Source organism: Dicentrarchus labrax, unplaced genomic scaffold (genome assembly GCF_905237075.1).
Source record: "Dicentrarchus labrax unplaced genomic scaffold, dlabrax2021, whole genome shotgun sequence".
Taxonomy (NCBI): Eukaryota; Metazoa; Chordata; class Actinopteri; family Moronidae; genus Dicentrarchus; species Dicentrarchus labrax.
Window position 1 is genome coordinate 24908105 of NW_026136722.1, and position 13192 is coordinate 24921296.

General features: G+C 38.9%; 1 protein-coding gene across 5 annotated transcripts; it reads right to left on the reverse strand.

Annotated features, from left to right (window-relative positions):
* Positions 1–1331: 1331 nt before the first annotated feature.
* LOC127356974 (NACHT, LRR and PYD domains-containing protein 12) lies at positions 1332–12842 on the reverse strand. 5 transcript variants are annotated; one of them, XM_051389080.1, is made up of 13 exons: positions 12296–12826; positions 9884–9999; positions 9658–9771; positions 9452–9565; positions 9180–9261; positions 7839–8067; positions 5799–7602; positions 5513–5686; positions 4485–4607; positions 4048–4098; positions 3157–3330; positions 3019–3059; positions 1332–2706 (listed from the first exon to the last, which is right to left on the reverse strand). In XM_051389080.1, the coding sequence occupies exons 2-13, from the start codon at positions 9964–9966 to the stop codon at positions 2135–2137; spliced, it is 3561 nt and encodes a 1186-aa protein (XP_051245040.1). In that variant the 5' UTR covers positions 9967–9999; positions 12296–12826; the 3' UTR covers positions 1332–2134. The 5 variants fall into 5 exon arrangements, with proteins under 5 accessions (XP_051245040.1, XP_051245037.1, XP_051245039.1 ...); XM_051389077.1 differs by having other exon boundaries at positions 4048–4221; positions 4434–4607; positions 12296–12542; XM_051389079.1 differs by having other exon boundaries at positions 4048–4221; positions 4434–4607; positions 9884–10021; positions 12296–12403.
* Between the last annotated feature and the right edge of the window lie 350 nt (positions 12843–13192).

Genomic DNA, 13192 nt, shown 5'->3' on the forward strand with positions numbered 1-13192 from the left:
CAACTCATTGTTACACCAATTCCAGCAGGTTCATCCAACCATGCCTCATGTAGCCATAGGTGTTAAAATTAGTTTTAAAATTTTTCCAACATCTTTCTATCTATCTATATCTAATTATATTTTAAACCTGAAACACAGTCTGGGTTGAATATTGAATTTTCACCTTTCAGAAAACACCCTGTCAGTCTGACATGTTAGCTAAATAGCATAAAGCAAGTGGCTTAGCTTTTTTTGTAATCAGGTAAATGTCAATGTCTTGTGATGATACTTGATATAGAATTATGAATACTGAGCAAAATATGCAATTTAACCTGAACTTGCACATGGGCATGGAGAAAGGAGTCTGATCAGTCCAGCTGTTGATCATATGAATGTGTGTTTCTAGAAAATGACTTGAAATGAACATATCAGCAGTAATGTCTATCAATATCAACACACCCTCTACACTTACATAGATTTGCAGCAGAAGACAAACACACTGCACATACATCAAAACAGCCAACCTGCACACATTCAGGAGATTAAACCTGTTCATTCAAACACTCCTTTACTCTGGTTTTTGTGTTCAAGTTAAAGACTTGAAACTTGTTTTCTAGATAGATATCAGTCTCTCTTGCAGCATCTGGATTATATACTCAACATCCAATCAATAGATAAACTTCAGGCTGTCACTTTGATGCCACTTTCTGTTTTGATTCTGGGGGAAATTAATGTAAAAATGTAAGTTGATACTCTATTCTTCTCCAGTGATAAAGTGCTTCCACAGTTGCTGTAATCAATTCAGCTTCATATGTCAGTGCTGCAAAACCTGGGATATGTATCATAGATATTTTTTGTATAAATAAAATATTATTTAAAAAAGTAAATGATTTCTTCTTGCAATTGATTTGTTCTCAAATATAACTCTTTCTATATATATATATTATTTATAAGTGTAACAGCTATCAGGAGTGTAAAAAAAGGGCAGAATTAACAGATCATTATAATCTAGTTTTGAACTGTTCATTAGCAGTTTAAGAGTTGCTGTGGTCAGTTCAAACCACAAGGGGGCGTCCTCACTCTATTTAAAAAATCAATGTATTTTTTATTTAAATGAATGTACAAAAATCAGTCATACTTGTTCATTAACAAAAAAGAGAAGAAAAAATAATAATAGAAATCAAAAGGTGATTTTTTTTTACAAATATAAGAACATTCAGTCTTAATTAGAAACAACTTAAAAATTAGGTTGAATTAAGACATTTAGCTTTGGTACAATACAATACAATTTTAAAGTTAACAATAGTGCATAAATTATCATAACATTCAAAATAAGTAAATGTAATACAATAGAAAAGATGAGTTGATCTTTATTGTTCAGTCTTGCAGAAAGTATTTGTTGTGTATTATATATTATGTCTGTTGGTGCATTTGTTGCTCATAATATCAACAATTTATATAAAGAGTGTACACAAATCTGGGAACCCCATGTTCTTTAAGCTTTTCATTTCAATTCCATTTAACCACTGGGTTTGGATTATATTACAGAGCTAAAGTCTCTGAACTTGACCAGCAATGCTTTCTCTTTAAGCTGCACAGTTAAATAGCTGAGCATTAGAAGCCAATGAGTCCTTTAGAAGCTGAAGTTTCTGTCATCCCGGTTTGGTAAATAAAGTGCTCACTCTTCCTAAAATCCTCATCAAGGTCCCTACACCTTCCATCACAGTGAAAACACGATACTGTTTGGTGCCATTATGCTCTCTAGTGGTCAGAGGCAATATTACATATTGTATACAGTACTGCTTGAAAGTATGTGACCCTCCTGAGCATTTTGGAGTTTTTCTAATGTTTTACCATTATTTCTCTCAAGTATTTATATATATATGAAATAACAGGTGTAGGTTTATCAATTCCATACATTTTTTGTTTAGTGATAAAGTGGGTAAATACAATCAGCTGGCAGATAATTGTTGGCTAAATGAATTAATGAAATGAGAGATGTTTAAGGGAGAAATTGGGCAAAGACACAATGCATTTGCAAAGGCAACAGCACAAATGTAAAAAGCCACAAAACCAATGCAAAAGACACGTTCGCATTGTGCCTCTTTTCGTGTTGTGGCTTTTGCATTTGCTTTCAGAAGCAGTGTGGGTTTCTCTACACTGGAAGTGATTCTCCTTCCTGACACTGACACAGAGACACTGAAGCACCAGACGCAGAGCTTAACTTAAACCTGAACGCAGGATAGAGGGGTTCAGTGAATGTGCAGTAGAAGGTGTGGAGGTGGATCAGTGTATCAGAGGAGACCCTGTAGAAGGACAGGGTGCCGGCGGGCCAGTCCAGATACACTGCTACTCTACCAGCATCAAAGGAGGAGTGGATACCCCGTATGCCTGTTGTTCTCTTGTTGTGACAGGCAGAGTATCCATTACCAGAACAGAAGAGACCCCAGGATTTGTTGTTCTCGCCAAGACAACAGTCGTCACACTCTCCTTTCCTTTTGATACCCCTGTATGTCACCCCTACATTAACCCATCCTTTCCACTCCACCTCCCAGTAGCAGCTGCTACTCAGACCTTCCCTACACAGAACCTGCTTCCAGTGGTGAAATCGCTCTGGATGGTCAGGGTACGGCTGCTCTTCTTGCACTTCTGTCACCTTCCTGTTGTCCTCTGAGAGAGCGAGCTTCCTGTTTGCTGTGTTTGGGTCCAGTGTGACTTCACAGGCATCTGATGGGTAGAATAAGAAACAATACAGACAGATTTTACCTTGACATATTCTGGTCAATTCATGATTCATTTGTTGATTCATTTGTTGAAGAGGAACTATTCCAAAAGGGTTGTGTTTGTTGTCATTCTTTGTCTAATTGTTGGCAGGATACCTCAAAAATGGTATCTGATTTCACTGGAATGTGATGGAAAGTCAAGCCATGTTTAGTATTTATACTTATTTTAGACTATGCAAAGCAATGTGGCCATACTGAAGCACTGAGGCAAATCAAATCAATTACTTCAAGAATACATCAGAAAGGCTCAACTTACACATGAAGGGTATCAAGCGATGTCTTCCACAATGGTCAAAACTGAGGCCGAAGCGACACGAGAAATTATTAGCAAATAAATACAGATAGAAAAATCCACACTGTGAATAAGCTGCAACTGTACACTAACACAACCAACCTGAGAATGTCCAGTCTCCACTGTGGATCCTCCCTTGCAGCCGAGAGTATCGTCACCCCTGAGTCTCCTGGATGATTATAGCTCAGGTCCAGCTCTCTCAGATGGGAGGGGTTGGAGCTCAAAGCTGAGGCCAAAGAAGCACAGCCTTCCTCTGTGACCTGACAGCCTGACAGTCTATAAATGTATTACAGACATATGTGTTATGTGATTTGACAGACTACCAAGTGGCCTCTATCTTCAATTAGTCAATAATATAGTACCATATTGGTAATGGAAAAATAAGTCATTATTAATCAGATGATTTTTATTTTATTTTATTTTTTGTATTTTAGGCCAGACCAGAGACCAGAAAACTAAATAATTAGATAAATGTAAAGTTATCCTGCCAAACATTTGAACTTTTCCTAAATCCTTCTCCACAATATAAGGATTTAAAATTTGGTTGAGATTAAAGTTGGATTTATAGCAAATACACTATACATTATTAGTTCTTAGAGTACAGGTAGCTGACGTGAACCCCCTCAAAAATTTAACTAGGGTGATGCTGGCTATGGAAATACCATGTGGAGATTGTTGAGAAAAACACATTTAGCCAAGACATCTCCCCTCTCTCTATCAGTGAATGAAATGTAAATATGGCAATTGCACAGAATAGTAGTTAATGCTGGAAATTAAATTAAATTATGATACAGCCTGATCACATACAAAATATCCTTCTAGTGTCATATCAGCTGGAAAAATATGACACTAAACTCTAAATCAAAACCTATGCTGTAGATAGGCTCTGTGGTAATGGCGGGACCCCTTGCATCAACTACAAATCCATCTTAAGAGACAGAGCAGAACATCCGCTTAGCTGATCATGCATTGAATTAGTTCATGACTACTGACCGTAGAGTTTCCAGTCTACAGTGTGGACTTGCCAGCCCAACAGAGAGTAGCCTCATTCCTGAATCCTGAAGCTTACTGTTATTTAAGTCCAGCTCTCTCAGACTGGAGGACTGGGAGCTTAGAATTGAGGCCAGAGCTTCACAGCTTCTCTCTGACAGGTTACAGCCACTCAACCTGGCAGGAAAAATACAAATCAAACATAGGAAGTGTACAATGCTTCTTTAATTTCTTTTGTGGAAACCTTTGATATAATTAATTTGTCCAGTTGCATATATTCAAATAATGAAAGCTCTGACTTCGGGCAACAAAAAGGAATTTTATCTAAAATGAATTGTGTTTAGATCTGCTTTTTTGATCATGTATTGAATTGTTTCATGACTACTGACCGTAGCCTTTCCAGTCTACAGTGTGGACTTGCCACTCCAGCAGAGAGCAGCTTCACTCCTGAATCCTGCAGGTCGTTGTTACTCAGGTCAAGCTCTCTCAGACTGGAGGTCTGGGAACTGAGAATTGAGGCCAGAGCTTCAGAGGTTCTCTCTGACAAGTTACAGCCAATTAACCTGATTAGAAAAATACAAATCAGAATCAAAACAGGAGTACACAATGTTTCTTTAATCTCTCTTGCAGAAACAATCTTTGATATAATTATTGTGTCCAGTTTTTGACATTCAATGCCAACATTTTTTTAATTATTACCATTGCATGGTAAAGGCTCTTATATACTCGCCGTTCCCGACCTGTCCCGCGCCAGCATTTTGGCCAGGCCGCACCAGGTCGCGCACCACTCTTCTTTTTTCAGCTGAGCGCGCCAAAGCAGAAACAGGAAGATGGACGATCTGTACGATCCTTCAATGAAGGAACACAGAGATGCCCAGAGGTGCCAGAATTCATGGCGAGAAATCGCCATGAATGTTGGAAAAGAGGAGGCCATATGCCGGAAAATTTGGAAGAACCTCTGCGACCGATATGGGAAAAAAAAAAAAAAACTTTTTATTCTTCTTCTAGTGCGTAGAAATAGCAAAGTCGGTAGCGACACCTCTGTTCAGGAGAAGACTGCAACTAGTGTCGTGACCACCAAGCACAAGTATAAATAGTTACGGTGCTCCTGTGACGTCACATTGTCGTGCCACAGGTCGGGAACGGCGAGTATACCGAAGCTTTAAGTTGCCACCAGTTGTGAGTGCGTATGGCTAATTGTGAAGTGCTTTTGATAAAAGTGCAATATAACCGCAGTCCAAAGTCTGACATGCTTGCCTACCATGACCCCGACCTCCACTCCCTCACTTTTTGCATCACTACGTAATAGGCACACCACTTGATGCTGGACATAATTTGTGAAATGCGGAATTGTCCGGTACAAATTTAATTCCTAGTGATACACATCTGTGAAAAGGTAAAACTGTGAATGCCTAAACACATGCCTAAGAGATCTGCTTTATTCATCATGTGGTTCATGACTACTGACCGTAGAGTTTCCAATCTACAATGTAGACTCCGCAGTCCAGCAAACAGCGGCTTTACTCCTGAATCTTGCAGGTCATTGTTACTCAGGTCCAGTGTTCTCAAACAGGAGGACTCGGACTTAAGAACACAGGCCAGAGCATCACAACTTTGCTCTGACAGCTTACAGTCTCTGAGGCTGAAATAGCATTAGTTGCAGAGAAAAACAAATAAGACATTGCAAATGCTTGTAGTATATCACCAAAAACAGATTACATTTAATATGGTAAGCTGTTTATCAGTGTACCTACCAAGATATTCTTGAAGCTTTGACCACTGGCAGCAGCCTCAGGAGACCTTCCTCTGAGGCAGAATATTTCCTCAAGTCAAACACTTCCAGGTCTTTTTCTGATGACAGCAAGATGAAGACCAGAGCTGACCACTGAGCAGGAGACAATTTGTCTGTGGAGAGACTTCCTGAACTCAGATACTTTTGGATCTCTTCCACTAGAGAGTTATCGTTTAGCTCATTCAGACAGTGGAACAGGTTGATGCATCTCTCTGGAGAAGGATTCCTTCTGATCTTCTTTTTGATGTATTTGACTGTTTCCTGAGAGTTCTGTAAGGTTTTTGCTGATGGTGTCAGCAGTTGTAGAAGAGTCTGATTGGTCTCCAGTGAGAACCCCAGGAGGAAGCGAAGAAACAAGTCCAGGTGTCCATTTGGACTCTGTATGGTCTTGTCCACTGCACTTTGGTAGAGCGGATTTACCTTGTATTTGTCCCTCAGTTGTAGAGACCATCTGGATCTTGATTGTGGTTCTGACAGTAGATTGACACCAGTGTTGATGAATGTCACAAAGACATACAGAGCAGCCAGAAACTCCTGAAAGCTCAGATGGACAAAACAGAACATCTTGTCCTGGTACAGCCCACAATCCTCTTTAAAGATCTGTGTGAACACCCCTGAGTAGACTGAGGCTGCCCTGATATCAATGCCACATGCTATCAGGTCAGATTCATAGAAGATCAAGTTGTTTCTCTGTAGATGCTCAAAAGCCAGTCTTCCCAGAGTCATGATGATGTTGTAGGTTTGGGGGTTCCAGAGTGAATCTGTCTCAGATCCTCTACGATACTTGACATTCCCTACTCTGGACTGAACCACCAGGAAGTGGATGTACATCTCAGTCAGTGTCTTGGGTAACTCCCTCTTTTCATCTGCTCTCAATACATGGTCCAGAACGGAAGCAGTGATCCAGCAGAAGACTGGGATGTGGCACATGATGTGGAGGCTTCGTGATGTCTTGATGTGGGAGATGATTCTGCTGGCCTGCTCCGCCTCTCTGAATCTCTTCCCGAAGTACTCTTCCTTTTGGGTGTCAGTGAACCCTCTCACCTCTGTCACCATGTCAACACACTCAGGAGGGATCTGATGGGCTGCTGCAGGTCGCGTGGTTATCCAGAGGTGAGCAGACGGAAGGAGTTTCCCAGTGATAAGGTTTGTCAGCAGCACATCCACTGTGGTTGGCTTTGTAACATCAGTCAGGATCTCATTGTTGTGGAAGTCCAGAGGAAGTCGACACTCATCTAGACCGTCAAGGATGAACACAACCTTGTACTTGTCAAAACTGTAAATTTCTGCGTCTTTGATCTCAGTAAAGAAGAGATGAAGAAGTTCGACCAAGCTGTACATTTTCCCACCAAACAGATTCAGCTCTCTGAAAGTGAAGGGAAATGTGAACTGAATGTTGTGGTTGGCTTTTTCTTCAGCCCAGTCCAGACTGAACTTATGTGTTAAGACTGTTTTCCCTATGCCTGCCTCCCCCTTTGTCACCACCGTTCTGATTGGTTGATGATCTCTGCCAGGTAAGGGTTGGAAGATATCTTCACATTTGATCATAGTTTCTGGTCTTGATTGTTTCATGGATGCTGTTTCAATCTGTCTGATGCCATGGCCATCACTGATCCCTCTACTTCCCCCTTCTGTGATGTAAAGCTCTGTGTAAATCTCATTCAGAAATGTGGGTTTTCCAGCTTTAGCGATTCCCTCAAAGAAACACTGGAACCTCCCCTTCAGATTAAGTTTGAGCTTATTTTGGCATACTGCAGTAATAGTTCCTACACAGAAAAACAAAAGTTAAACTGTGAAAGTAGTTTAGTCATTTAGGGGCAAAATAATACAGCATGCACTAACTATGGAATCCAGCTCACCTGTGGTGGGCATAAATGTTCTGATTGTATATACAACCCCAGAGGATAGTCTACAGTTATTAGTTTGGATCTAAACATTACAACATGTTTTTTTGACTTTTTGCATTTCATTTTCATCATATTAAACCTATACAACAACTTACTGCTCTGCAGGGAGTCAGCCAGCTCCTCCTGCTTTATTTTCCTCAAGAAGTGCAGTGTGATCTTCAAAAGTGCCTGTCTGCTGCTTTTCCTCTGTTCTTTCTCCCCACCATCCACCACCTTCTCATCCTTTTTCTGTTCCTCGAAGCACTCTGGGGCATCTGAACTGAGAACTCCCTGGAACTTCTTCAGCTCAGTCTTCACAAAAGCGATAATGTTCTCCTCTAGAAGCTGGAATAATATGTAAATATAAAATTACAACAAACTAAGTCTTATAACCTGTAGTCCAGCAACATCTATAGGCAAAGGCGCTTATTCCAAATGGCAGCACCTAAAGGCGGATGAACAGCACTGCCTTTCTGATGTCTCTCTCAGAACTTTGTGTCTTGTGCGCGTTTTTGTAGTATCAACACAATTAACCATATAGATGGGTATAACAGCTGACACTTTTGGACAGTCTTCCCACCAGTGGATTCATGGTGTTGCACTCGGCTGTACACAGAAAAGTGAGTAATGTAAAGTAATTTTGTGTGCTTGTGTCTTCTCTCAGCTATACAGAGTTTTAGCATATTTCACCTAACTGTTCTGGTGGGCTTCAACTTAACTGTCTTACTGCTCTCATCAGCCTCGTTCCCAGCTGCAGAAGGCAAGTTCTGATCATAAAGCCAGTGTACACCTCCTGCTCATCACCAAATGACTTAGGGACTAGCTGGTAAACACAGTGGAGAATTTAGCTGTTAAAAACTCAAATATTTCCTTAAGGAGCTGGCGGAGACCAAAACAGAGCTAGAGGGGACTTATATTTGTCTGGCTACTAGAAACTCTTTGACTTGAAATTAATGTTATACGGTTGCTATAAGTCAACTGGAAGTGTCAACAGGCAATAGTTTACATCAACTTCATAAGCCATTAAATAAAACTTAAATACAAGAGGTACAGTCTGCAATGATGAGAGAGGTCTCCAGCTGATCAACCTCATTTGTTGTTTAAATGTAAACCACTGAAAGACTGAGGATAAAGATGTCCCAGGAAAAAAGTGTGTATTACAGGGTGATGCTAGTTAGTGTCCAGTATTAGGCTATGGTCCATTATTATAAATAAAAATGTAATTAAAATGGTTTGTTTTTAAAAACACTTTGGATGCTAACTATAGAAAATGTAATTGGACATAAAACAGTGGTTAGATTTATGTTTTAATGTTTTTTTCAGACAGCATGCTAACAATATGGCTTATGGTGACATCTCCAAGTGCCTGCAACAAAACCAACTTCTTCTGCCTGTAGGAATTGAAAATACATTATTGTGATGAGTGTAAAGATGCAATTTTTAGACAATTTACACACCATGAATATGGAGGCCAGATCTGCTTCATTGTTCCCATTTTCAGAGTGACCACTGGTGACCTCTGAACTCTCTTGGAGGAGTCTGTACAGAAAACATGAAATAGAGATTAATCCACAGATATCAACACAAACACACATTCCTATCATTTACCCAACAAAACTGAATGCAGTTCCACAGACAAGCTTTCCCTAACAGCAACCAGATTAAAGTTCAATATTTGTCTTTAAAAGTGGCTCAAACTGAGCACAAGCTCATCTAATTTAAGTCCTGCCTTTGTCCAGTAGAGTGGTTCCCGAGTTTGAAGACAAGAGGTTGCTCCATAGAGTGGTCACTTTTAACAGACAGGCAAGTGGGTAAAGAGGAGTCTGATGTGTCCTGATGAACTCTGATAGAAATACGGAAAGAATGGTCATTCATTTCTTGTTTTATTTGTGCTTCCATTGTGTTTTAAAAATAATTTATTGAATACAGTTTCACCTGTGATCTGTAGGGTGATTCCTCTCTCTAAAGTTTGCGGGTTCAGCAATGGAATGATTGCTCTTCATAGACACACAGCTGGGTTCAGGACAGTTTGGTCTCTGCTGGACTGGGCTTTAACAGAGATACTTTTTTGACTCTGATTATTGGGGAGCTTTAATGATTTCACATCTCAGATCTGACATAGAAAACAGCCATAACTGCCGTCCAAAATCCTTCATCTCACCTTTTAGCTTTGCTCTGGCTGCCATGTTCCACAGAGAGTTTCGAAGGCTGATCATCATCCTCTCTCTCCTCACACAGATCCATACTGAGCGAACACTTTTACAGCAACACAGCAGCCTGATTCATGACGATAAGGCAGCTGTAAGTATACATGATTGATTATATAAGAATCCCTTCTTTGTAAAACATACGTTCACACAAAAGTCTGCTATGTTTTGAAACATTTCACCTCGATAACAACCAATGGCGCCGCCAGGAATTTTGGGCCCCATGACAAAAAAATCTAATTGGGCCCCCTCGGCGCAGCTGTTGTCACCACATCTCTCGGACCTAACTGTCCCATCAAAAGTTTTACATAACTCTAATTAAAGGCTTGCAACTGTCTTGCTTCTTATAGTTCAATACTAGTAAAAGCACAATATTTACTGCTGGTGATTTGTACATGCATGCAAGTCTGCATACAGTATGCAGTTCACTATTTGATGCAAGATTAAAGCAACCATAAAAGGCAAAGGCCATCTTTACAGTCTCAATGTATTTTTATTGTAAAATTTCAAAATGGAAACTTCTTCCAAATAAATTGCCCTTCATGATGGGAATAATAAAGTCTGTATCTATAGATGTCATCCATAATTCAATCTAAATGAACGTATCAAACTGGATTATTTTAATATTGTCTGTATCTTAAATGCAGGCTCAGGTAAACACTCACTGTTTCCAACTGTCCAGCATCCAGTACAGACAGTAGGTGTTGTTGTTTTTATTTTATTTCATAATGATCATTATGTGAAAAATAATTGTTATTAATGTGTTTGAATTTCTGTCATTAATAAATATTTCATTTTCTTTTTGTAATGGTAAAAGAGCAAGAGAGACAGAGAAATTCCCACAGACTCCCTGTAATGATGCTAACTGGCCTGTCATTGAACACAATGTTGCTCAGCTTCTTCACTGGGACAGAGAGGGGTACAGTGATGGGGAGAATGGGGTGCTGCTGACTCATCTGTTGTTAAGTCTGGTAAAAGGGGCAGGGACAATGATTTAATATGAATATGTTGCTAAATGTTTCCCTGAACTGATTAATGGTGATTAAATGTAGGCTGACACTAGTCTGTAGCTGGCTATCTTATTTCACTATGGACATTAAGCCAACAGGTTAATACCTCTCACAGACTACAGGCTCCTTTCTTGGTGAAACACTGGGTTACAGATTGACATCCTTTACTTTGTCTTTCCTCTCTCTCTCTTTCTCTCTTTCCTTTTTTGAAAACCAGATTTTGATTTACTAGTTAACATTGTGATCACTGTAGTTCTGGCGCATCTACTGACTGCAATAAACACCGTCACTGATAAGTGCGCTAAAGCAGGACCAAACCATTTCATGCAGATACAGGGGGGTGGTCGGTCAATATGGATGTTTACTTTTTGGTCAATGGGGATATTTAACTTTTACTGCCAAAAACAAGTAAAAACAAAGAGATGATTAATTTTATTATTATATTTGAAATATATATGCTGAATGATGATGGTTTAATAATTTTATATTAGTTTTTACCTATTTTTTGGGGCCCCTGTCAGTCATGGGCCCTTGGAATTGTCCTAACTTTTCCCCCCTATATGACGCCCCTGATAACAACACAGATTTTAACAAGACAAAGACAGTTTGCATGGATTTATTATATGTATTATGATTATAATCAGTATTGGGTAGTAACTGATTACATGTAATTGGGATTATATTATAAGATTACAAAAAAGAAGTAACTAATATCAGCCCAGATTACATTTGAAAACAATGTGTAATTAGATATTAGTTACATTTTCAATGATTACTTGTTTACATCTCTGATTATGACTTTAACATATGTCAGTTAAAAGGAAGTGATACAAAAGTGGATTACATTACTAATTACAAAAATGTACATCTAATTTGTATTCAGTAACTGACTACATTTCACAGTAATGTAATAACAATCCCATGCTGCTGTAGGCCTCAAGACATCATCACACAGACACAGATTCAGCCACTGAGTTACATTTCATTTCCTGAATACTTACCATCTTAACCATAACTGATTCAAGCCTGACCCCAGTTAACTAGTGGCTGGTTTCATGTTGTATTTGGGTGTATATCATTTGAGCAAGATTCCTTTTTAATTATTATTCATACTAAATGTTGAAGTTACTACTCATTTTCGCAATTTAAGTCTTTTCATTCATATCAGTTTAAACTGAGAATTAATAGTTACTGACTGTGTGTTTATTTTGTCCAAGCTTTTTAAAAACAAGCGTTCAAATTCTTCTTTAAAAGTATAATATTTTAGCTCACAACTCAAAGTTATTTTACATTGTTTAATACGGATTACATTAAAGATTTTAAGTAACAAACTCAATTTAGACATACGAGACTTACTTTGACAGCCTGATTTTCTCCAGATCCTCAGAGTTTCTGGGGAGTCCTGACAGCTCTCTTATAACTTCCCCTACTAAGCATTAAGAGAAGTGTGCAGAGAATGCTGCCTGTTTGATTTCCTTTTACATCAGCAAAACAGACCACACAGACCACAGAGACAAAAGGAAACTTCACCAACTTCACACTATGAACTGGTATATCACACTACAATTCACAATGTAAAAAATACTCTATTACAAGGAAAGGTCCCAGATTTGAGATTAAAGTAGGATGGCAGTATCATCAGCAAAATGTATTCAACAGTGAAAATTCTCATTATGCAGAAAAGTCAATTTTACAGTGTTTCATTAAGCCTTTTCTGTTCACTTTCATTCTCTCCTGTTCAGTATTTAGTTTTTCTTCTGTTAAATTGCTGAATCATGCTGAATATTTTTGGCAGGAAGTTGACCTCCTTGATGCTGATGTCAGAAATGCTATAAGTGAGGAGTATCAGGTCCTGTAGTGTTACAAATCCTCCTGCACCTCCATAAGGAATCCACAAGGCCGAACTGTAGAGCTTCTCTCTGGATCCTGTTCTATGTTTTATTCCCCTAAAAAAAAAGTCTCTATAGCGAGCTCAAAAGTTACAGTTTGAGTAAGAAGGAAGTTGTGGTTGGGTGTTGCAACAAGAACCACATGGCACATGGTTGTTGAATGGAAATTCAAAGCGGTAATAGAGAGGAAATAAACTACATTTCAGTTCCTAAAATGAACAGAACTGTTTTCATTGGCTTTGTGAACCATGAAATGCAGCAAACGGATACCTGGAAGTGTGTTTTTAGCTGTTAAATATACTGTGTGTCAGCTTTATATATTATATATTATATACACACACACACACACATATATATATATATA